Here is a 26,134-nt window from a genome sequence, read left to right as displayed (position 1 = left end):
GTATAATATTCGCTTGTAGTGACACTACGGCATTATTAAACTTTTTATGGTTATGTTTAGGCTCTCCCAGCAATTAGTTAAGGCTAGGAAAAGGGGAGCGTGTCTATGTTCCCACAGCCCTATATTCCCACAGCCCTAACCCTAAATTCCCACAGCCCTAACCCTATATTACCACAGCCCTAACCCTATATTACCACAGCCCTAACCCTAAATTCCCACAGCCCTAACCCTATATTACCACAGCCCTAACCCTATATTACCACAGCCCTAACCCTAACCCTAATTTTCAAAAATTTCTGTGAAAAAAAAGTTCTAAGAAATGTGGGAACAAAGGGCTGACCCCAGGAAAAGATCCTGGTCTGTTGTAATACAGAAAAACTTCACAGTGACTTCATGGTGTACATGTATACTGTACTCATGTGCACACTTCCAGACACTCGCACACACTCAAACACATTTACCCTGTGTCTCTGTGGACTGAAAAACACACAGTGACTTCATGGTGTACATGTATAGCCAAAACCAAGATTTTGCTCTAAACTTAACCAAAGCGCTTTTGTTGCCGAAACCAAACAACAGACAGGACTCTGGATGTAAACCCTGGTCACTGGTGTGGTCTCATTCACTTTGTATGTCTCCACTCCATCATAACCACCTCTTGGCGCCTCAGCAGCCATTCATAAATGTAGCACTTAATTCATTCAAAAAATACATTTCAGCTGGGGGGCTCATCTGGTAGAGCATGTACCACATAGGCTCAGTCCTAACCGTGGCAGCCATGGGTTTGAATCCCATGGCCCTTTGCTGCATGTCATCCCCTCTCTCTCTCCCCAACCGTCCTGTCTCTCCCTCACTCTCTTTCACAATAAAAGCAAAAATGCACCCCCCCCCTCCCCCACCCAAAAAAAACCCCAAACAAAACAAAAACATTCAACATAAAACATTCCAGCTAAACGTAATTGAGCCAACATATATGATTCCAACAAAACACATTTGTCATTGCAGTTTAGTTGTGTAAAAATGATAAGGCTACATCACTAGGGCTACAATTTCTGGACAGAGTAACTTTATAATACAATGTTAGACTGGGATGGAGTAGTAATTAACAAGACTTCAATAAGAAAACAGAAGGTGGCTGGCAGACAAGAAGATTTGAGGAAACAAAAGGAAGAGAAAGGAGGAAGACGGAGAAAAAACTAGAATCAGCAGCAATCTAAAGACTTTTTTTACAGGGCACAGAGACACTGCAGGATTCAAGGAAAGAAAGTGTGTTGTTTTTGGGTGTTTCATCTACAACAATGACAGCAGAAGTCAAAAGCAGGGCAACTACAGGAGGACATAATGCACTGATCGCAATGTGAATGGTTTGAAGGCACTGTAGCAGTGTTACAAAGGGGGTCAGCCCTATGTTCCCACATTTCTTAGAACTTTTTTTTCCACAGAAATTTTTGAAAATTAGGGTTAGGATTAGGGCTGTGGGAATATAGGGTTAGGATAAGGATTAGGGTTAGGGCTGTGGGAATTTAGGGTTAGGATAAGGGTTAGGATTAGGGCTGTGGGAATTTAGGGTTAGGGTTAGGATTAGGGCTGTGGGAATATAGGGTTAGGTTTAGGGCTGTGGGAACATAGGGCTGTGGGAACATAGACACGCTCCCGTTACAAAGAGACGTGAGGCTTCCGACAACATCCCCGCAGGCCAGACAGGGGGACTTATTCACACACTTTTGCAATATCTACAGCTCACAACAAGATACACAACACGCATTTCTTAAAAGGAGCAGATGGGATTCAAGTGATTTACACCCATATTATCACTGATTCAACATTCATCTTATGTATTCTGTCAAATCTATTTCATTACTATTACAAATAAACTAGACAATGCATTTTCTGGAGAAATTATGGTGGGATTGCTGCTTCTGCCCATGCTGAAGCTAAACTGCATTACTGGCTGCTGAGAAAAATCTAAAGCTGAGCTTCATTGTTTGAAATGCTATCAACTAACATTTAAAATAGAGCTGCAACTAAGTCTGCCTGCCTCTTTCTATGTCTCTCTCTGCCTGTTAATTATGTCTGTCTGTCTCTCTGTCTGACTTTCCATCTGTCTGTCCTTCTGCCTGCCTGGCAAAGTGCCTGACTGTCCATCTACCTGCCTGCCTGTCTGTTTGTCTGTCTGTCTGCACACCAGTCGGTCTCTCTGAAACTGTAGCACCTGGCAAACACTGCTTAAAGGTAATCCACCAATCATGATGAGCTCCAAAAGTAATCCACCAATCAGGATAGATAGATAGATAGATAGATAGATAGATAGATAGATAGATAGATAGATACTTTATTTATCCCCTAGGGGAAATGCATGTGTCCATTAGCTTATTGTTGTTGATAATAATAATAATAATAATAAAAACAGTTAATAATAAATCAACTATAATAATTAGATTAGTCCACTTCCTTTGGCTGAGGTTTTGTATAGCCTGTTGGCAGTGGGAACAAAGGATCTTCTGAACCTCTCTGTTCTGCAGCGCAGTGAGTTGAGACGTTTGCTTCAGCTGTAGCTGCTTCTCTGTCCTGCCAGAATGTTGTGGAGAGGATGGTTGGTATTGTCCAAGATGGCCTCCATCTTACATTGCACGTGTCTCTCCACAACAATCCTGAGTGAGTCCAGATTCACAGACCCAGCCTTTTTGATTCTTCCCTTGAATGTTTACTGGCTAAAGGGTGGGCCTAAACCTCCGAAAGTGTATGACCATCTCCTTGGTCTTGGAGGTGTTCAGAAGGAGGCAGTTCTTGTTGCTCCATTCACTGAAGGCCATTGTCAGATCCCTGTACTCCTCTTCTTGTCTGTTCCTGATACACACCACAATAGCTGTGTCATCCGCATATTTCTAGATGTGGCTTGTCTTACAGACTGGGGGATTTTATGGTGTTAAATGCACTTGAAAAATCAAAAAACATAATCCTCATATAACCACCTGGCTCATCCATGTCAGAATGGGCTTGGTGGAGGACAGCAACATCCACTCCAATATGTTCCTTGTAGGCAAATTGTAGGTTGTCTAGTGCATGTTCAACCTGTGGCTTCAGAAGGTGGAGAAGCAGCCACTCCAGGGTTTTCATGATGTGTGATGTGAGGGCCACTGGTCTGTAGTCATTTGTCTCGGTTGCCCTACTGTAGGTTCCGGAACAAGACATGATGTTTTCCACAGGACCAGGACCCTCCCTGTTTGAAGGCTTAAGTTAAAGATCCTCTGGAGAGGTTCAGCCAGCTGGGCTGCACAGTTCTTTAACAGCCTCGGACACACCACCTGTTGCCTATCCAGGGCGTAGCCTATTGAGCTCCGCCCTCACCTCCACTGTAAAGGACAGGAGACTTGACCCCAGTGTGGAGGGAGTTGCAGCTGCAGTGTCAGGTTGTGGAGGAGATTCTGCAGGAGAAGCTGCAGCTGAAGCAGTGGGAGAAGGAACAGGTGAGGCTGTATTAAACCTGTTGTAGAACAGGTTGAACTCATTGGCCTTTTCCACATCACCTGATGTCGCCTGGCTGTTCTTCTCTTTATAGCCAGTGATGGTCCTCATCCCCTTCCACACCTCTCTGGTGTTGTTTTGCTGCAGTTTCCTCTCTACACTCATTTTGTAGTCCTTTTCAGCTCATGTTGCCCACACCAACACGTGTGATTTTGCATGTGCCTCCTTGTTATTGTGTATGTGGGTATGTTACAACAGCTCTTTGGTGCAGGAAAATTCTGTCACACCGTAGAGACAAATGTATCATTCACATCCACAATCACTACTGGATACTGATGCACGCAGAAGAAACCCGAGCAGACACCAGCGAAGATGCAAACTCCACACACACACACACACACACACACACACACACACACACACACACACACATTGACCTTCTCGTTGTGAGATAACAGTGCTAATCACTGAGAAAAGAATAAGCAAAAGATAAGCCAAAGGCAGATCTTTTTAGGACACAACTTTCTTTGCATGTTAAATCATGTTCCTCCAGGAATATACAGTATAAGTATAATTGTTCCCCCTGGCCCACAGTTAGTATCATACTGTAAGTGAGGTACAGTACCGGTATACACTTCTTCTGCAGTAGTAAGGCTACAGCCAAGACAACAGAAACAGTCAGCAACATCAGCTTAATCCTGGCTGCATTAAGCAAATATGATTCAAATTATATTGGTACATTGTATTTACATAGCACACTGCTAAACCTGCTAAACCACTCCATATCTTCAGCTTCAGCCATCGCTTTCTTAATAATAAAAGAGCTAATAATACACCCTCTGAGTAGAGCCTCATCTTCATGACAGACTGGAGGCTACAGTGAATCATTACAAAAAAGTAACAAGGCGGGCTGATATGGGCTAACTGGTTAGCAGAACTTCAGTAGAAGAAAAGACATGATGTAAACAAGAGTTAAAAGGGGTGTGCAAAAAAATCGATTCACATCGCAATTCTGTCCCTACCAATTCAAAATAGATTTATAAATTCCCATAAATCAATTCATATTTTTCAGTCTTGTAACAGCGCTGGTTCACATTTTTTCCTGATATGAGTTTAACTCGCCAGTCGCATAGATTGCGCCAAGTTGGATTCTGCCCAGGATTTCCTCCGGGGTGTGAGTGAGAATAAAGTGCAGTGTGAGCAATGGAAAACTTAAAGGAAAAAGTAAAACACACCAGTGAAGAGGTGAAAAGTGAAAAGGTTTTACACATACTACTGAAACCCTCTCACACAAACAACTGAAAAAGTATGTGCTCACATACACAATTGAAAACTTGTGAAACCTTTAACATACACTACTGAAAAGCTTTCACACATACTACTAAAATGTTCTCATATACACATCTGAGATAGTTACTGTCACACACACATATGAAACCAAACTCATTCACATAATAGACTGAACACCTCACACACAAATAAGTGAAAGGTTTTTACATACACAACTTAAACTCTCATATACACAACTGAGAACCTCTCACATATACAAATGAAAAGATTTGACACATACTAACTAACAATGTTACAATAATCACAGAGTTATCTTCCAAAATAAGTAAACCATATTGCTAAGTGTTGAAGTAATCTTAGTGGCCAGTATACATTTGGCACATTTGTAAAATATTATGAGTAACCTTGTAATGTTATTGTAGCTGAGGTTAGCGTGTGTTAGCTTACACACCAAAGCATGAGTGTAAGCTAGCCATGTGTAACCACTCGTGAGAAAATCATAGACTCTATACCAGGGGTTAAACATATACTATAATGTACTGGACATAGTGAATGAGATGATGTAAACTAGACACTGTGCTGCTTTATCTGTCACTCGCATAATGCACGCAAAACACAACACAACTACAGATATACACAGACAACTAATAGATATACAGTGGCTCTCCCCTTCTTGATATGAAAGACATACTATAATCACTGAATAATAATGTGATTGTATGAGATCATAAGGATAATATTAGCTTACCTTGACTTCACTAACTTAAATCAAGCCACGGTTCTAACTATTATGTAAACACTATATTGGCATTTTAACAGTCCAATTAAGCACTAACTTGATAGAACAACTATCTTAGAGTCTGTCCAACTTTGTTGTTTAACTTTGTATGAACAGTCAGAAATCCAGTACCTCAGGAGGTATCACCAGGTGGTATATGGCTGTGCTTGGCCTGAGTCAGGATTTTTTAGGAGGTGAATTACAAAATTGTCTGAAGTCTTCTGCGGCAAACTGCCGGCTGGTGTCTGTTGGTAGGACAGTGAGAATGCCATGTATACTGAACTGAGTTTTTAGTGTTTCAATAGGAGTGCACTGGTCTTTAAACTCATTTACTTCAATGATCTTTGAGTAGTAGTCCACTAACACCACATATCCTTCCCACTGTCACACCGTGGTGAGGTTGTCTTGTCTTGGGTTTGTTTTGTCCTGTCATTTCCTGTTTTATTTTGAAAAGTAATTCTCCTCTCGTTTCAGGTCACTTGCCCTTCCTCATGTGTCTCAGTCTGATTGTCCTAATTGTTTCCACCTGTCCCCTATTTCCCTCCATGTGTTTAAATAGTCTGTGTTCCCCTTGTCTTGTGCCAGAGTGTCTTTGTCCTTGTCCTGCACCAGAGCCTTGGTCCATGTCCACAGCCATAGTAAGCCGTATGTTCCTCGTGACGAGTGATTTTTTGTTTGTAAGTTTTTCCTTAGCTAAATTTCATAGCCCTTCGTTTTCCTCGTTCAAGAGTGATTTTTTTTTTTGTTTGTAAATTTTCTACCATAGCTTAGACTCATAGCCCTTTGTTTTTTCCTCGTTAAAGAGTGATTTTTTATTTAACTCATATCCTAGCTTAGATTCATAGTTCTTGGTTATTTCCTCTTTAAGAGTGATTTTTGTTTGTAGCCAAATTATTTTATATAGGCAGGTTTTTCCTCCATACGGAGCGTTTTGTGTTTATTTGTTTCTTTTTAGTACAGTTATTTTTCCCTCCTCTTGGAGTGTTGATTGTTTTCTCTATAGTCAGAGTATAGTGTCTAGTTTTGTTTATAGCCATTTGTTTGTCATTCGGTCCGAGGTCTCCGGTGAATTCAATAAAAGCCTTTTGTTATCTAAAATCTCTGCATCTGAGTCCTGCTTTGAGTCTCGGCCTGACACCCACTCAAAAATGTCAGAAGCGACCTGCTCAAAATGGAGTTCTGGAGTTACAGTTGGTTCAAGTGGCAGTCTTGGCAGTCTGTGTTGGAACTCTGCACACTTACCGCAGTTCCTCAACATGTTCTCTATCTTAGCACTTATACCTGGCCAGTAAAGCACCTCACAAGCTCTCTGCTTGCATTTCATAATCCCCAGATGGGACTGCTGTATGAGCCCTAGCATGTGGTGTCGCATGGATGGTGGTGTACAGAACTCCATCCTTTTTTACTGTTAACTGGCTGAATAACTGCAGGAATGTCTCTCTCCTATGCTCTGGTCACCCCTGCTGGATTGTATGCTGCAGCAGACTTAGCTCCTATTTTGTGCATTCTTGTAGCGCTGTGTACTTTTCCTCATTCACTGCTACATAGTGGAGCATCGATACACACTGTAATCTGTCCAACTCTGGTGTATTGCAGGCCTGTTGATCTCTCAACAATGTGTTGGGCAGCTCCATGTGTTTCCCTCTTCTGTACCTGATCGTTAAATCATACCACTGCAGGTACAGGTGCATTCTCTGTATCACATGGGAGCTGAAAGCAGTGATTTTAAGATGTCTTCGATTGGTTTGTGCTCATTTTAGACTGTAACCTGCTTTCCAAAGATGTAAGGATTAAACTTTGTGCATGCGTGGACAATAGAGAGCATTTCCCTTTCTATTTGCGCATAGCGCGTTGCAGCATCTATGAGAGACCTGGAGATAAAGGTGACAGGACGGTTGTCCTTTAGGAGCATAGCTCCCAGTCCACTGGCTTGCATTACAAAACATCTCTACAGGCTCCCCTGGATCATAGTACTTTAGTCTGGTGGAAGTGAGCACAAGTGCTTAAGCCTGTCAAAGGTCTTTTTCTGAGCTGGCTGCCAGGAAAACTTCACATTGCTTTTGAGAAGAGGAGTGCCTTCCTCACTGAGGTTTGGAATGAACTTGGACATATATGTGACAAACCCCATGAAGTGGCAGACACCCTCTTTGTCAGTAGGTAGAGCCATGCATGGCTTCAGAATATCTGCAGTCAGTAAGTGTCCCACATATGGAATGAGCCAATGAAGGGCAGCAAGGATTGAAGTGATGTGATGTCATGTGTTAAGACCAGTAAGATGCAGAGCTCCTGTATTTTGAGCTAGTTGGAGGTGAGAGAGTGATTTATAGTTTATGCCAGAGAGGAGGGACTTACAGTTTAGTCCAGTTTTGAGAAAATGAATGCATGAATGACTCTTTCCAGATCTGGATGTGAGATTATGGGTTTGATATTGGAGATGGTTTTTATTTGGAAGAAGCAGGACTGGACAACTTTTGTGATGTGGTGTTCAATGCTCAAGTTTGAATCAAACAGTACTCCTTGATTCCTACAACTGATTTTATGTCAGCAGACCAGGCCTGAAAGGTTTTGGTGTATAAAAACAGTATTATGTCCGATTTTTAGTTGTTAAGTTGTAAACATTAAAAAAAAAAAAAAAAAGTTAACATCATTGAGACAGTATCAAACAGCAGCTAGGCTTTGAGGCAGGTATATCTGTGTGTCATCTGTATAGCAATGAAAAGAGACGTTGTGTTGGGTGACTTTGGCCAAGTGGAAGCAAGTAGATGGAAAATAAAATTGGACCTGAAATTGAACACCGTGATACCAGGTAATGCGAGTTTTGGAAGATATGTAATTACCCATGGTGACGAAGTAGGTTGTATCTAAAAGGTAGATGTAAAACCAATTAAGTGGAGTATCTTTGATGCCTTCCTAGGTTTTAAGTCTTACTTCCAGTGAAGGGATGCGGCAAGGGTGGATACAGGTTTATATGAACTGTTTGTTTGTATGAAAGTTACCAAATTTCTATATTTTTATTTTGTTTTTTTTTTACTTGTTTCACAATCTTTGAATTTATTCATGCCTCACATTTTCAAATTTGTAAAAATGTATTTATTGTAAAGAGAGGGCTTATTTATATACCGAATATACAGTGATCAGTCAGCTTTGTAGTGGCCCAAAGTATATCACTGCTTCGAAATCAATAGTGATTATTAATTATAGATTTTGGTTTCTCTGTGGTTCTGTGGCTGTGCTAAACCAAAATGAAACAAAACAATATCAAACATGTTTTTGAAAAAGGGGAAATTCCTGGGCAATTACAGAGTATCAGAAAACATATCTATTATGTTAATAATTTGTGTATTGAACAAATTACTTTTCCCCATAATCCCCATAATTTGCATGAAGTCAAAAAGAATTCAGATTATTTTACAGTAATGAGGAACTGGAAACCGTGTTTGTGTTATGATACAGCAGCATCTCTCCCTCATTCGTAGTGTGTCTCTTGTTTGGACTCTGTTTCACTCCCCCCCCCCCCCCCCCCCCCCCCCCCCCCTCTGCTCGCTAAGTATAATTCTCTTTGTATCATTTGATCCAGCCAGCAAAGATGGAAAATAGTTTTAGTTTTTTTTTTTTAGTTAACCCTAACCCTATTTATCATGCCTGCAGCAGATAAGTGTTTTATTTATTCCATATGTGTTTATATTTGTTATTTTACTACAGTACATTGCAATATCCTTACAGCTACAAAACTTACTGTATCAGAACTATGAACACTATAGTGATACACGTCAGTTTATATGTTATGTCTCAGTTAAGTGATGTATAGACTAATGGTAACTGAAAAAAAAGTTGATTGACTTTATGTTTGTGACATCCACAATAACTGGATCAAGACCGCCAGGGGCATCAGTCCAAGGCATCTGCTGCCCACCTTGTCAACCAATTGCATTGAAGTATTTTGCGGTAATACCAGTTTTACATTAATGTCCATTTCTTTTCATGGTGCCATTTACACTTGTAGAACAAAAAACAGTGACCAGAAAGTAGCCTTTAGCTGTCTGAAGTAGCACTACTTCTCAATAAAACTACCCTTTTCATCAAAAACAGGACTTTCTTTTCAATCAGGGATATATCAGTCAGCATGTACACAGGATCAGGGATTTAAACTGATGGAATGCCATTTCTGCCTCCACTATGGGCCCACTGACATGCTCAGCCACAGGGTAGATCAATTATGATGGCAGACCTGGGCCTTCACCCATATTTAAAGTGTTTTTACAGGATGTATTTGCTACAGACAAACACATGCCTGGAAACATGAAATGTGTGTTATAATGTTAGCTATAATTTCTGTCCATGCAGGGCTGTGTGCTGTATTTCTGCAAAGTTTCCTGTCAGTACCATTTTGTTTCTGAGTCAAAGACCTTCAGAGACACTACAGAGAGAAACACACAGATCTGGCCACTATAGACAACATGGAGGATGTGAACACCTTGAATCACGTGGAGGACCTTAACAACTACAAACCTGAGATTTCTCAACTTTTCTTGACTGCTCAGTCTGTTTAATATTATAAAAAGTATGAATCAACAACCATGTAAAAATAAATCTGAATCTAAAAACCAGAGATTCGATATGAAAAAACATACACAATTACATTACTCATAAATACCATTGCCATCAGCAGCTTAAAGTTTAACATGGTAATTTGAGTCAAACATCCTTTCTAGAGATTATACTTTTGTTATTGTAATGTTTTCTGGTAGTCTGAATAGGTCTATATAACACAAAAGGCTGGAGATGGTCCCTGACAGAGACAAGGATCTAAAAGGACAAGGAGGATAATTTCAGGGGCTGTGGTTTAGTGACAAAAATGTTGTAAACAACTCTTTCCAGCAGTCTGCTTTGATGTCACAGGTGAGACTTGAGTCTATATCATAACAACATAATCCTCTTTTCCCCATTATGTTATTCACACCAACACACATTAACATTAAATTCAGACCTGCTAACTGCATGATAAATATAGTGTTAACAACAATTCCATTGCATAATTAATTATTAATCTGAACTGTTATTTGTTTTTTTGTTTTGTTTTTTTCTCCATTGCTGTGTTACTTTAGTGGACAGCATAATATAATTTATGTAGGATTTTTTTAATCATGAAGTTTGCGTTTATTTTTGAGTTTATGTGATCCATGATGATTAAAACAGTTTTAAGTAGCTGGTTAAAAAAATATTATTTAAATCTGAGCAGTGTGTTGAACCCAGATCAGGAGCATGGACACTTAGCTCAGAGTGCACATGGAGAACCATTCAGCTTGACAAAAGATTGTAGCGTACATACCTGGCCTGGCATCAGTCACAAGCCATTAAAGAAGTTCATTGTAAGGACATGCAGAGTTACAGACCCACAACTGATACTTTGGTACTCTTCCCACCATCAAACTATCAAATTGGTAGGAAACAGAGACAAAGGACCCTTCTCTCACAAACAGTCCATGGTTTTAGCATGCCAGAGAGACATAGAACCAGACCAAAGGTCAAAGGGTCAGCTCCAGAGGATCAACCAATGGATACCAGGCAACTGGAGAACATAGGCAAAATCTCCAGTTTGTAACAATAAGACTCTGTCTATTGGTATTTGATTGTTTCTTATATAGGACAAATAACACTAAAAGGACTGAGTATCACTAAGGTGTGAATCTTGGCCTCTCTGTGCCATGCATGAACACACACACACACACCCGCCTCCCTTCCTCTGTCCCTCTCTAGATAAGTCATAAACTGCAACCCACATTCCACCCTGAGTAGTGACCAGCAGAACACTCTTCATATATAATTAAATATCTAACTGTTCTGTATCTCATGAGATGTTTCTATGTAATAGTTCAATCTCAAACTTTTATCCTATAGAATGTTTGAAATGTAACATGTAGACTTTAAGACAATGTCCTTCATGTGACCATACTGTCAGCATCCTTCACACAAGGTAACACACACTACATGGCATCCAGAATAATAATAATAACTAGAAAATTCCAGGGAAATTTTGAGTGCCACGGAGGCTACTGCCGGGATGAGTACATGATTTATTTCCAGTGTTCAAAAGTCACCCTGATCATATTCTGGTTTTGAGAAATGTCTTGATATAAAAGACTCTGATATAAAACAATGTCACATGCCTCAATCATGTATTATCTGTGAAATATCTCATATTCTGTCTTGTTTTTTTTAATAAAACAAGAGGCAACAAGTCTTCAAACTGGCATTTAAAGGGTTAAAATCCTGAAAACTAATAATCATTTGGTAGGTTTGAGCAGAACTGAAGTGGTTTAAGAGATTTATGCAAAAAAAAGCAGAAAAAATATTGATATATGATGATTTTATAGCATTTTCTTTGTGTGTCCTTTTTTGGACGCGAGGAACCCCAGAGGGTACAAAATGTGTTACCAGTGTATAATAGACCTGTAACAGTAACTGACATTAGATTTTAAAAATATGTCAAAAAAGACACTTTCTTGCAGAAATCCATACCTTCAGCTGTAACACAGCCAAAATGATCAGCAAATCAAAAAAGAAAAGTGAAGAAAATGTCCAAAAAAGGACAGAGGGACCCCTGAGGGTTAATAAATCCCATGAACCGCTATTTAAATTACCACTATTATGTTTTTTTCTGTGCTAAATTTAACATTACTGGGGAGGAGAGCAACGCGACTAGAAGTGACAGCGAGAGAGGGCTAGTAGCTTCTCCTCTCCTCTGTCTCAGCGGAGACCGTCACAACTTCATTCACTCTTTTAACAAAACAAAAAAAAAAAGCAACGAAGGAAGCAGTAAATGGACTTACATATTTAAGACCTAACTAAATGTTATTTAAGACCTAACATGCGGCTAATGTAAAGCTAGCAGAGCTTGGAGAGTTGGTTATCTGGTTGCTAGGCGCACGCAGGCACACACACAGGTCAGGAGCTGCCGTTGCCATGGCAATGTGAAAATCTGCCCAGAATTTGGCTTCTACATGGCTTCAAAACAACTGCAAATTATGAGAAAACCGTTACTTCTTTTCATAAACCGAAAAGACCGTGCCAGACACTGAAGCCAGAAGTTTCTACAGTCTCTATTTTATTCAGATATTCCTTAAAATGAGTGAGTAAGCTCAGTGCGAAGACAGAGAGAGATTCTTTTGAAAAAAAAAGACGATTACATTAGGTGTCAATGAGAGTGAGACAGGTATTGCTGCCGGACTCGTCACCCCCGTTTAAATTTTGTGCAGACCCTGCCTGTCAAAGTTACATTTTATGAATCCCAACAACTATGTCTACATTTTCAGAAATAATTATTTGTCTCCTTTTTACGGTTTGGCCGCGAGCTCGAGTTAAAAATAAAAATAAAGGTTATTTTTTACTGCTTCACGCACTCTAGCCAACTGATGCTTTCACTCTAACTTTGAAGAAAAAGTGATTTGCACTCCTCCTTTGAGTGCTCACAGTTTGAAAAGTTTACATGTTATGTAAAAACAGTTCCATCTTTTTGAGAGAGCAGAAGTTTTCCTCCGTTTTACAGTTTGAATCACATTTATACGTGCAAGTATGAGAGAGCTGGGTGACTCAGCAAAAAGGTGCAATTTTGTCGAAAAAAGGTGGGTTTCTAAAGAAAATTCCAATGCATTTCTAATGCATTATTTATTCCCAGTTTTTTGGGAATAACTTTGGGAAAAATTGGAATTTTAACACCAAAAGTCATAGCACCCCTTGCGGGATCAAGACGCACGTTTTGATATATATATTACCGGGGTTTTCTCAAAGCTGCGGGACGAGTTACGCGCCGAAATTTGGCGGAAGAATCATAAACCCGAAACAGAAGATTAATAGATCTCAGCTATTCTAGCTGTAGAGGAGTGCCTCGGAGCTGAGCACCCGTGGCACTAATTATCAAATCTCATTCGTAGACATAGTATCATTAGCTCTATAGCCATAGTGTATAGCCATAACATATTCTCTCCCACCATAGCCAACTCATCACACTGCTCATTTCATTATTATTTTCATCTTCATGATTATTACACCTTGCATTTACTCTGTAGATAGTAGTTTAGTTAATAAACTCCTTTATTTACACCCAGTTGTTGTCCTGTTGTATTCTTTTGACATAGAGACTGGAGATCTATTGAATCGAGAAGTCATGGCTTCTGATATGAGATGATAAATTTATCAATGAAGTAATTCATTCTTGTACTCCCAGAGGACTGGTGCCCCATTTCAACAAGAGCAAATTCTAAATTATGGCGTCAAAGCTACAAGATTAACAGAGGGCATCCCTGTGTTGGTCCAAAAGGGGTTTATGAAATAGAGGCCAAAAAAAAAAAATACATTTGTCACAGAATGTGGGAGTGAACATGCACATGTTCATATGTAGACAGTTGCACCTTGATTTCCTCTTAATTTTACAAATTTATTATGAGAAAAAGGAGTGTGCTGTATTAAATGAATATAAATATATTTGATATATACAAAGCAAACATGTCTATGCGTCTATATGAGAAATGGTGTAAGAAAATACTCTATACATCACTTTTGGTTACTGCCAAGGACAACATACTGAATATTATCGATGGAATATTATATATAATGGTAGTTCTACGTAACACTTCTCTATGGTCTATTTTCAGGTAAAGAAACATTTTGTCCTCATCAACACCATGACATGGAGTGACGCCCAGAGGCATTACAGAAAGAATTATATAGACCTGGCCAGTGTGAGAGACATGACCAAGAACCAAAAGATAAGCTGGTACCTAAAGGAAAATAAGTCTGGATCAACCTTTACAGAGACACCTGGACACCTGGAAATGGTCAGATGGAGGTAGCTCCACATTTAAGTACTGGAGAGTATGGGAACCTAATAACAGGGGAAACACAGAGGTTTGTGTGGCAGCAAAAATAGGACTTTCAGGCAGATGGGAGGAAAGGAGCTGTGATCAGAGCAGAGGATTTATCTGCTACAGTCGTGGTGAGTGGCAACCCATGATGAACGAAATGTCAGAAAATAGAATACGATAAAATTTGGATTTAGAGGATATAGAAAAAGATTGTAAAGAGAAACTGATCTTCACATAACTCTACTCATGAAGATATTTGTTGGCAATAATATTCATGTACAATTTTAAGATTGCTTTATTGGATAAAAGACACAAGCTAATATAAAGACATGCAGTCAATGGACAAAACATGCAGTGATTAAGGGTGTACAATAAAGAGAGAACTTGTAGAGAGGTGGAGGTGGTAAGTGAGTTTCTTTTAAATAAATAATAACTGCATTTTTAAGGAACACCATAAAATCCTTCATGCAACCACCCACAGCTTTTTTAACCTAAGTCAATCCTCATTTTCTCTCTCAACACAAACAAAGGCTGAGGCAGCCAGCTTCCACTTTCTGTACGAGTCAATCAGTTGAAATCTTGTGTCACTAATCCAGGACAAAAAATACCTACTACTACAGCCTCCTTCTGAGTAGCAAACACAGTTACTGGTTTCATAGAGAAGGGGATCACAACTGCCCTAGCCTGCATACAGTGATCAGTTCAATTTGTAAGAGATGATCATGAGCATCTACATGTGTAATGTATTACAAAGCAAAGAGAAGATGCACAAGGAAGAAAATAATTCTGTCCTTGACCTATTTAATGGCAGCAATGTATAATATAAAGTCAGTGTACAACAGCAGGAAAAATGGAAATTCTGTAAGAAAATGTATTAAGAGGACTACTGTACTAACCCAATGTATGCTTCACTCAATAAAAATCCTTTTGCCAGAAAAATAATTTGCTCTTTTCAAATGGTGAATGTCTCATATTGGTACAGTGAGTAACTGTTCTGGGTTGACTTCCTCTTGTAGAAGATGATCTGTTGTAACAAACTGTACAAGCCAATGCTTGGAGAAAGATATATTTTACTGAATGTTAAATGTGTCTTTGTAAGGTGGCATTTTCTGTCCCCTTGTAGTGAATATGAAATGCACTTGTGGTTGTTTGTCAGCATGTCATTTCTAACTGTAACTTTAACTGTGTCAGTGCATTTTCATTTTGTTACCATGAATATAAACTCCTTGCATGCTTGAAATAGATCATTTAGTCAGTATCTAACTGTGGGGAAGAATTATGTATCATTGTTATGTAATAATGTATTTTTTTAACAGTGGCTTTACAGTTTTTTCCAGATACATGGAACATTTCCTTCATAATACATTAAAGGTAAAGCATTAGTGAGCTTATCAGTGTAATAACAAGTCAGGTGAGTAATGGTTTGCCCTCCTCATCTCCCTCATTACAATATTGATGGGGCAAAGAAATGTGCAACATTAAAGTAAAGGCAGAGAAGGTTCATTTCCCTGCTTTAGACATGGATAGAGGGACAATATTAATTAAAGCCAGGTAACTCACGGTTACGCTTGCCCTCCTCGTCTCCCTCTTCGTTCTCAGGGTCGATGTCCTCAGCCTGGGTGATCCAGTCCAGGTAGCCCTTTAGGTCTTCCTCTAACTGCTGCTTCTCACGGAGCTTCTGGAAGTCTCCCCGAGCCTTGGCCTTCTCTCGCTCTTTGGAAAACTCTCTGGACAGGGCAGAGCGTAATGACAGTCAAACGTTGGTCACATAATACTGCACAGGATCAGAACTGGTGATTTTAAAGGAAAATATCTATTTTCTAAATCTGCTTATCCTATTCAGGGTCACAGAACTGAAAACTGTTCCCTATATTTGAGGAAACAAATTGTATTGTACCATATCCAATGATTTTGGAAAAGAACCTTAGCATTTGATACAAACTGGTGGAGTTTGATGCATCAGTTACAGAAAAGGAAAAAACTACAACATATAAGTAAAATAAAAACACAAAACACAAAACACAAGACAAATTCAAGACCTACCCGCTCAACACACCCAAGACCAAGTTGAGCACAAAGAAGGATCCAAATATGACCAGACTGACAAAGTAAACCCACGGCAGCTCAAAGCCCATCGCATCATTCATCTACATGGAAACACAAACAGAGAAAAAGAAATGAGGATTCCTCATATAGTTTATATATATTTCTTGTTATATTTATGTATATTTATCATTTCATAATTGTACTTTTTAATCTTTTTTTTTTATCAATTTTTCATTTTCACAATCTATGTGTCCCATATGCATTACATTTTTTCCTGTTCATAAAATTTATCTTAGTGAACTGAACAGTTTTACTCTACAGAGACACATGAGAAGACCTATTTGAAAATTACAGGACACAAAATGGAAAGGTCTTAAATTTCTCATACGTAATGAGCGTAATTGAGAAGAATTCTGTACAAATTCTAACAAATCTTTGGTGTGATGGCTGGCTGTAGCTGCTCAGGTATTAATGAGTGGCTAAGGGGCTGGGATAAATGTGCAGCTTCTGCCAGTAAAACCACCTACTATATCCTCACCTACACCTTTATTCCACAGATTCCACACATATTATCACCAGAAAAATATTTAGTGCTTCTGAACACTCCAAGTATTCATAGTTTTCTTCCAGGAACAGCCTTGAAAATTACATTTAGTTCATGATTTAAATCAAAGATTAAACTACAAATACCTTATGCCAAGTGGTTTGTGTTCCTCCTTTAAATATTTACTGTGCTGTAATGTATATCTTTCTCGTCATGTCAAACTTATTTTGAACATTCACAACATATAAATGTTAAAAATAAGTAGTTACATCAGTGTCTCGTTAATTTAATTGTGCAAGCTTTCAAGCATTTGTATTTTTTGGAGTAAAAGTCCATCTTGTTACGCTCAAGGGTGTCACCACTCCAGGAAAGATTCAATTAAATAAATTAAATAAAAATTGAATAAAACTTATTAGTGGCTCAAAGCCCTACTTTAGAGGGAGAGAGACTGTCTATGACCACTAGAGGGCACCATGTGAGAGACAATCCGACAGTAACGAGTGATAGGAGGTATTAGAAGATATCTATTAGTAATGTGTCTGATGCAAATGACCACACAACAGAGCTAGGTGCCTTTTAAAAGAGCTCTTTGGCAGAGACACTACGAGTTGATAGCTGGAGTTTGTTCATTTATAACCACACATCTAGGTTCTTACACAGTCCAAATACTTTCTGCTTTTCACTTTTCTTTCATGAAATTCTATTTAAACACTAATCTTCTGTCTAAAAAAGAAAAGAAAAAAACCGCACCAATGGCATAACAGAGATGACACAAAGTCTTAACTCAGCCTCCAGCCATAACACAATACGCAGCCACCCACCATGCAATGATACTTGATTTCTATAGGAAAGGTCAAAGGTCACATTTAATTCATACATCTGTATATATATCCATCTATCTATCCTTCCTTACGTTTGTCAAGTCACCTTCCTTCACCACTTTCACAGCAATATTAGGATGGAGTTGCCATGGTAACACATACATGCATAAGAAAAGTGTGTGAGGGAGACAGAGAAAGGGAAGGAGGGAGGTTCATTATTTCATAGATGAGGGTCTCTGTCAATAAAATGATGTGGGTGGATTCAAGTAAAAACTGAGTTGAGCTTCAAGGCTGAGTGTTTTGGCTAATTAAAAGCTTTTGGTGAGTTCTGCTAATGGGAAGTTAAGGATTTTGAAGTGAGACTATGCTTTTAAAGTTTTAATTATGTTGTTGTTTTCAACTAAAAGAAAGCCGATGGTTCAGGCTCAGGTTACAGTTTTCAGGACTTCTTTATAATAAAAGTCTTATGGCTTGAATTTGTAGGAGAGGCAGAAACAGAGAGATTTTATATATTAAGGGGCTCAATGAGTATGTTTTTCTGAGGCCTGCAGCTTTTAAATAAAATAAAGCTGGTTAGTCTTCTTTATCTTTGGATTGCCTTGCTGTTGAATGGTGCTGTACAAATAAACTTGCTTTGACTATATAATGGTCATTACCTTAATCATGTCAAGTTACAAAACCTCAATAAGTTGGAATACTACCATCCTTTAAATGAATATGTTTTAGATAAAAACTTTTATGATGACAGTATATAATGATTTAAAGTACAGAAACATTTGAGTGCCTTTTCTAGCAAATACTTGACTTTGTTTTCATCTGTCGTCTTAAAAATACCTAGGATGATGCATGTCATTTCATAATTTTGTCAAGATTTCCTAGATTTCAGCATAGTTTCAAAGATGCTGGAAGCCACACAAAAAGGTTCTTTCAAAGTCAAACATTTCAAAAGTGACATAGATTCATGAACCAAAAATGTGGTTTTGGGTTTAATAAGAGTAATTTTGATGGAGAGTGGCAGATTACCCAGTAGAGGACGTCAGTCCAGCCCTCCATGGTGATGCACTGGAACACAGTGAGCATGGCAAACAAAAAATTGTCAAAGTTGGTGATGCCGTTGTTGGGACCTTGCCAGCCCTCTCTGCAACCTGTACCATTGAGCAGGCAATGACGGCCGTGCCCTGACAGTGCACACGGTGTGGGCTCTTCTTCTGCAAGGGCACCTGGGAGGCACAGAGATAGATTAAAACCGAATACAACCAACAGACATTGGGGCATTTTGTAAATATGCAAATGATTTTTTAAGAATATAAAACTAGTTTGTATTTTGTGTAATTACCTTTCCACACAGATCCATTATTAAATGTTTGAGATTAGTTAAAATTATATTCTGTTTCTTACACATAATTTTAAATCAATGTCATCACTATTGATCAGAAAATAACGTGGATGTGATTTGTTTTGAAACTCGCTGTGTCTGATTTGTTGGTAAGGAATGAAGGAACTAATAAGTAGCAACTCTGTTTGATTGATCACTTCCAAACTCTTAAAACAACCACAATATGCAGGTAATTTTCACTTTAGTCAACGGTACAGTTATGTTGTAACGTGCTGCTAATTAACCTCTAAGGAAATCTAATTAGTGTGTAACAGTGGGAAATAAAGATGCAATGCACTGACAGCTTCCAGGGCCCATGGTGACATATGAGAGTAGAAACTATCACTACCTACAACCTGCATGTGTCACGGCCTCCCCTCTGTGAAGCCTGTTTTGTTTTTTCTCTCAGCTTCCTTCCCCTCTGTCTCTCTCCCCTGGCACAACTGCAGCTCATCACCTCATCACCAATCAACACTTGACTTTGACTTCAGTTTATGGTACGGTTTTATTCTAATGAGCAACAGATGATCGTTAAGAAAGTGAAAAGATGTTAAGTAAAGGCCAAATAATATATGTCTGATATAATATGGCATTACAGCTGTCTAATGAAGCTATCATAGGTCCATGATGGACATATTTTGGATTTGATATGACATTGTATTTTATTTCTCATTAGACTATGATCTTGTAAAATGGTGTCTAAAAGTATATTAGTCTCTTATTTATCATAAAATTCCGACTACTTATGTAGTTAGTGTATTGTAAAAGAGTGCGACCGTATACACAAGATATATTCAGAATATATAAGAACTATATGGTGTAGCCATTTTTTGGACTTCCTGACTATGTTTCTACTGTACTGATGCTTGTGATTTGTAACATCCTTCTATTGAAGAACCACCTTTCCCCATTCTTAAATCTCACCTCAAAACCCTATTTTTTTTTTTTTTTTTTTTAATTTTTTTCTTACTAACACCCTGTGTCTACTTATAGTACATATTACAGCAGAGCTGTCTTAATCATACAACTTTATCATCTCCATTAACTGGTTATCCCATACTGAGTGTTAGCCTCCTGTTACACTGGTATCTTTTGTCATAATTTTGTTGTAGTCATGGTCAGCCAATGGAAGGATTCTTTGAATGAACTTTATGTTTGGACTTTTGTTTATTTCCTTTTTTATTCTGAAATAACTTCTTCTTCTTTTACTTCCTATCTTTGTCTCATTTTCCAGCCTGACTGTCTGCCCCAGTCTGATGTGTTTCATCTGTGTCAATACCCTTGCCCCCCTCGTGTATTTCTGTTTTTCCATCAGTCCCTGTCAATTCGTCTGTTGTGTTTCTCTCGTCCCTGATGTTTCCTGGTACTTCTTCTTTTGTTCCGGTGTTTTGCCGGTAATTTCAATTTTCTGACTTTTGTTTTCTTACCAGGTCTTTGGTTTTTGCATCATTTGCCTTTTTGTTTTATAAATAAATCATTGAATTGATACTGATTCTGAAATTATGACCATCATCATGACTCTATATGATACACAATTATTTAAACTGCATGAATTTCCCCTGGGGGATAAATAGAGTATCTATCTATCTATCTATCTATCTATCTATCTATCTATCTATCTATCTATCTATCTATCTATCTATCTATCTATCTATCTATCTATCTATCACTGCCCACATGGAAATCAGCAGTCCATATATCCCTTCATACAGTCCTCTTGGTCGTACTTTATTACTAGATCTGTAACCATGCTGTCATTATATAACCATTACAGAAAATTAAGGTACACTCAATTTAAACCCCACCCACACCCATATGCACATACATGCACATGAGAATTTTCATACTCAGTCTTGAAATATCCATATTCATTAGCCCAACTCAAAATCAAGGGTACAGACTTTTATAGAGGACGCTCCTCCCCAACTTAGTACTGAAGAACTCACTGCCCTGTTTAATAACACCTGCACCTCCATTCTTAACTCTGTTGTCCTACTCAAAATAAAAAAGCCTAAGCGCAAATCTCAGCCTTGGCCCAGCACTGCACCTTCCTACCTTAGACACGCCATGGTCCAGCCCCTTCTTCAAAAGCATAACCTACATCCTGAGACAGACCCATTTCCAAATTACCCTTTCTATCCAAGATCCTTGAATAAGTAATTTTCTCACAACTATAACCTCACCTAGTCTGCCCTACTGAAGGTCCACAATGACCTGCTCCTCACTTTTGATTCTGGAAACTGTGCTATGCTTATCCTACTGTACCTCAGTGCCACTTTCTACACTGTTGATCCCACCATCTTAATTGACAATCTGAAGCATGATATCAGGATTACTGGTGCTATATTAAACTGGTTCACTTCTTATTTCACAAACAGAACATTTACAGTCAACATAAATATTTTTTCATCCCCTCCAGGAAACCTGTCATGCGGGGTCCCCCCAGGCTCTGTCCCTGGCCCCATTCTCTTTGCCATCTACATGCTGCCCCTAGGTAAAATCATTCAGAAACATAACATCTCTTACCACTGTCACATTGATGACGCTCTATCGCTCTATCTCCCCCTAAAACCAAATAATCACAATAATTTGAACTGCTTCAGAGAGTGCCTTGAGGATATAAGAGCCTGGATGGCTCTAAACCACCTCCAGCTGAACCAGGACAAATCTGAAGTTGTTCTTTTTGACCCCCAGGACTCCACTGCCTTGATCATCAGTAACCTTGGTCATATTTCCACCTACATTAAGCCCTACACCAAAAACCTTGGCATAATCTTTGACTCTGCCTTCCAATTTGACAAACAGGTAAAAGCAGTAGTAAAGTCCAGTTTCTACTAGCTACATACCATTACTAAAATAAAACCCTTCCTTTAATTTACTGACTTGGAAAGAGTCATCCATGCTCTTACACACGTGGACAAAATTGTTGGTACCCTTCCGTTAAAGAAAGAAAAACCCACAATGGTCACTGAAATAACTTGAAACTGACAAAAGTAATAATAAATAAAAATTTACTGAAAATTAACTAATGAAAGTCAGGCATTGCTTTTGAATTGTGGTTCAGCAGAATAATTTTAAAAAACAAACTAATGAAACTGGCCTGGACAAAAATGATGGTACCCCTAGAAAAGATTGAAAATAATTTGACCATAGGGACATGTTAAACTAAGGTGTGTCCTGTAATTAGCATCACAGGTGTCTTCAAACCTTTAATCAGTCCGTCTGCCTATTTAAAGGGTGAGAAGTAGTCACTGTGCTGTTTGGTATCATGGTGTTTACCACACTGAACATGGACCACAGAAAGCCAAGGAGAGAGTTGTCTCAGGAGATTAGAAAGAAACTTATAGACAAGCATGTTAAAGGTAAAGGCTATAAGACCATCTCCAAGCATCTTGATGTTCCTGTGACTACAGTTGCACATATTATTCAGAAGTTTAAGGTCCACAGGACTGTAGCCAACCTCCCTGGACGTGGCTGCAAGAGGAAAATTGATGACAAATTGAGGAGACGGATAATACCAATGGTAACAAAAGAGCCCAGAACAACTTCCAAAGAGATTAGAGGTAAACTCCAAGGTCAAGGTACATCAGTGTCAGATCGCACCATCCGTCGCTGTTTGAGCCAAAGTGGACTACAAGATGACCGAGGAGGAAGACTCCACTGTTGAAAGCAAATCATAAAAAAGCGAGACTGGAATTTATCAAAATGCATATTGACAAGCCACAAAGCTTCTGGGAGAATGTCCTTTGGACAGATGAGACAAAACTGGAGCTTTTTGGCAAGTCACATCAGCTCTATGATCACAGATGCAAAAATGAAGCATACAAAGAAAAGAACAGTGTACCTACTGTGAAACATGGAGGAGGCTCGGTTATGTTCTGGGGCTGCTTTGCTGCATCTGGCACAGGGTGTCTTGAATCTGTGCATCGTACAATGAAATCTCAAGACTATCAAGGCATTCTGGAGCGAAATGTGCTGCCCAGTGTCAGAAAGCTTGGTCTCAGTCGCAGGTCATGGGTCCTCCAACAGGATAATGACCCAAAACACACGGCTAAAAACACCCAAGAATGGCTAAGAACAAAACATTGGACTATTCTGAAGTGGCCTTCTATGAGCCCCGATCTAAATCCTATTGAACATCTGTGGAAGGAGCTGAAACATGCAGTCTGGAGAAGACACCCTTCAAACCTGAGACAGCTGGAGCAGTCTGCTCACGAGGAGTGGGCCAAAATACCTGTCGACAGGTGCAGAAGTGTCATTGCGAGGTACAGAAATCGCTTGATTGCAGTGATTGCCTCAAAAGGTTGTGCAACAAAATATTTAAGGGTTAAGGGTACTGTCATTTTTGTCCAGGCCAGTTTCATTAGTTTGTTTTTTAAAATTATTCTGTTAACCACAATTCAAAAGCAATGTCTGATTTTCATTAGTTAATTTTCAGTAAATTTTTATTTATTATTACTTTTGTCAGTTTCAAGTTATTTCAGTGACCATTGTGGGTTTTTCTTTCTTTAACGGAAGGGTACCAACAATTTTGTCCACGTGTGTATATCCTCAAGGCTTGACTACTGTAATTCCCTGTACTCTGGAATCATTCACTCATTCTTGTCTCGCCCACAAATGGTCCAGAACGCTGCAGCTCGGCTTCTAACTGGTTCCAGGGGGAGCGATCACATTACTCCTATCTTGGCCTCTCTGCAATGGCTCACAATTCGCTATAGGATAGATTTCAAGGTTCTATTGTTCGTTTTTAAAGCCCAACACGGAGAAGCCCCCCCCCCCCCCTACATCACAAATCTTTTAACCCCCTACACTACAGCCAGGCCCCTCAGATCATCCAACATGGGCCTCCTCACCATCCCTCGCACTCACCTTAAATGCAGAGGTGACCGTGCTTTCTCAGTCATGGCCCCCAGACTGTGGAATATCCTGCCCATATCCATCAGATTTCCCATCTCATTGACTCCTTCAAATCCCAGCTCAAAACACTTTTATACTCATTAGCATTCGAGCCAAGATCAGTTGTCTGCCTCATTTCAGTCTGCTTGCTTGTTTTTGTCCTGATTTTTTTATTGTCTGTTGACGTTTTTGTTTCTCTGTATTGTTTGTGTTTTCCAGATGTTGTACAGCACAGTACAGTTGCTCAGCTTGCTGTTTTTAAATAAATAACACACACATACACACCACAGGCTAAGTCTCTTCTCTAAAGGCCAACAGAGGAGACAGAAGCAAAGGTAGATCAAAGGGAGCTTCCATCTCACTCTGTTATAAGATCTCAACTTAAGTCTACAATGTTTCTCCTGATATCTACAAACAAACAGATCAAAGCTAGAAAGAGAAGTAAAGAGGAAGAGATTGGGTGAGAGGTGTGTGAGAAAGAGAGGGATAACAGAGAGAATGGCACTCTATGAAAATTGCTGTGGTACTCCTGTGTAGCCCACCAATCGCTGTGAGTTTAGCTGCTTCGCTCCTCTAACTCAGCCATTTTAGAAAATGACTGTGGTTTTATGCGAAAAGGTGACATTTATGACTGACAGCCGCCCATCAATTCATCATTACTTCTTGAATAATTCTGCCATGTTGGAAGCAATGCTGGTGCAAAGGTCAAGCATGTTTACATAATAGCCAGATATTAGTCATTTAATCACTGGATTGAATCCACCATCTGTTGTTCTGTCCTGTTTCCAGCAGTTTGTCACCTTTAACATACAAGGTACATATGTCCATTCATTCCCAGGGATTAAATCCAGTGTCTGTCTTAAACTGTCATGTATATGCCTGCTCACAATGTACTGTAGGCTGGCTGTGCTGAAACTCACTCTTAGACAGTTCCCCGGGCAACTCTCAAAGAATGAAACAAAAAACAATGAACAAATAAATCTCTCCACTATACCTGTCTGTACCACATAGCATGTGGCGTGCATTTTGCCAATGAAGAGTTCCAGGCCAATGATGGCGTAGATGATAATGACGAAGAGGACAAGCAGAGCGATGTGAAGCAGGGGGACCATGGCTTTAATGATGGAGTTTAAAACCACCTGTAAACCTGGAAACATACATAGAAGCCAAGGTCAGAGGGAGCTCACAGACACATACAGAAATATACACGCATACACAGGGTTTCACAAAGAGTTGCCACCTTTATAGGAAAAGCAGCAACAGGATATTTGTTCTTTATATTAATTAATGAACAAACTATAGCTGCAACAATTAACTGATTAATGGAAGGATTTCATGCTTTTCTTTGCCATTTATGAAACTGAATATCTTTGGGTTTTTAATTGTTGGTCAGATAAACAGTAGGCAACATCACGTGTGGACATCTTTCATTATTTTCTAACATTTTTTAGACATAACAATGAATCAATTAATCTAGAACATGATCAGCAAATTAATTGATAATGAAAATAATCCTATAATAATAATAAGCCTTGTGCTAAATCTTAAATATGTGATTGTAGACATAGGAATTACTCTAAAAAGTATTCTTACTCAACCCCCATACATTTTGTTGCTGTTGTGTTCATTAGAGAAAAGAATTCAGGCATCTCAAGCATAAAACCAGAGTAGTTCATTTAAATTATCCTTTTGAAATACATGCCCCTTTTATTTCAAAAAAACATGTTTGTGCCTCTGGAACTTTGGTTAGATAACTTATACTCATTCTGACTTTTTGGTTGTAAAATTTATGGAGTTACCATTTAAAGGAGACCAGGATTAGTACAGTAATGAAAAAGGTTGAAGAACAGTATGCTTTGTATTTTGGGTACACTATTAATAGGCTGTGTGCACAACAATGTGTCTGGTAATAGGTTACCATAAAGTTTCTATTTGTCATTCACTCAAAAGCCTTGAAAGAATTTCTCCCTTCTATCAAACACGAGGTTGTAACAAACAATCATTATCGATCCATCTTTCGGTTGTTTTCTCAATCAATTTGTTTAGTCTATAAAATGT

At 38.9% G+C, this 26,134-nt stretch overlaps 1 protein-coding gene across 1 annotated transcript in view; it reads right to left on the bottom strand.

Moving 5' to 3' along the window:
• cacna1db (calcium channel, voltage-dependent, L type, alpha 1D subunit, b) overlaps positions 1–26,134 on the bottom strand; it is a 153,515-nt gene that overhangs the window by 58,103 nt on the left and 69,278 nt on the right. The window contains exons 6-9 of the mRNA XM_056384105.1: positions 25,071–25,223; positions 18,829–19,025; positions 16,438–16,541; positions 15,955–16,121 (exon numbers count right to left, since the gene is read on the bottom strand). Coding sequence (XP_056240080.1) covers positions 15,955–16,121; positions 16,438–16,541; positions 18,829–19,025; positions 25,071–25,223 — 621 coding nt within the window. The remainder of the gene's footprint in view (positions 1–15,954; positions 16,122–16,437; positions 16,542–18,828; positions 19,026–25,070; positions 25,224–26,134) is intronic.

The sequence above is a fragment of the Seriola aureovittata genome, chromosome 9 (genome assembly GCF_021018895.1).
Source record: "Seriola aureovittata isolate HTS-2021-v1 ecotype China chromosome 9, ASM2101889v1, whole genome shotgun sequence".
NCBI lineage: Eukaryota > Metazoa > Chordata > Actinopteri > Carangiformes > Carangidae > Seriola > Seriola aureovittata.
The sequence above is the reverse complement of the archived record's forward strand: the minus strand, read 5'-3'. Positions and strand labels throughout refer to the sequence as shown.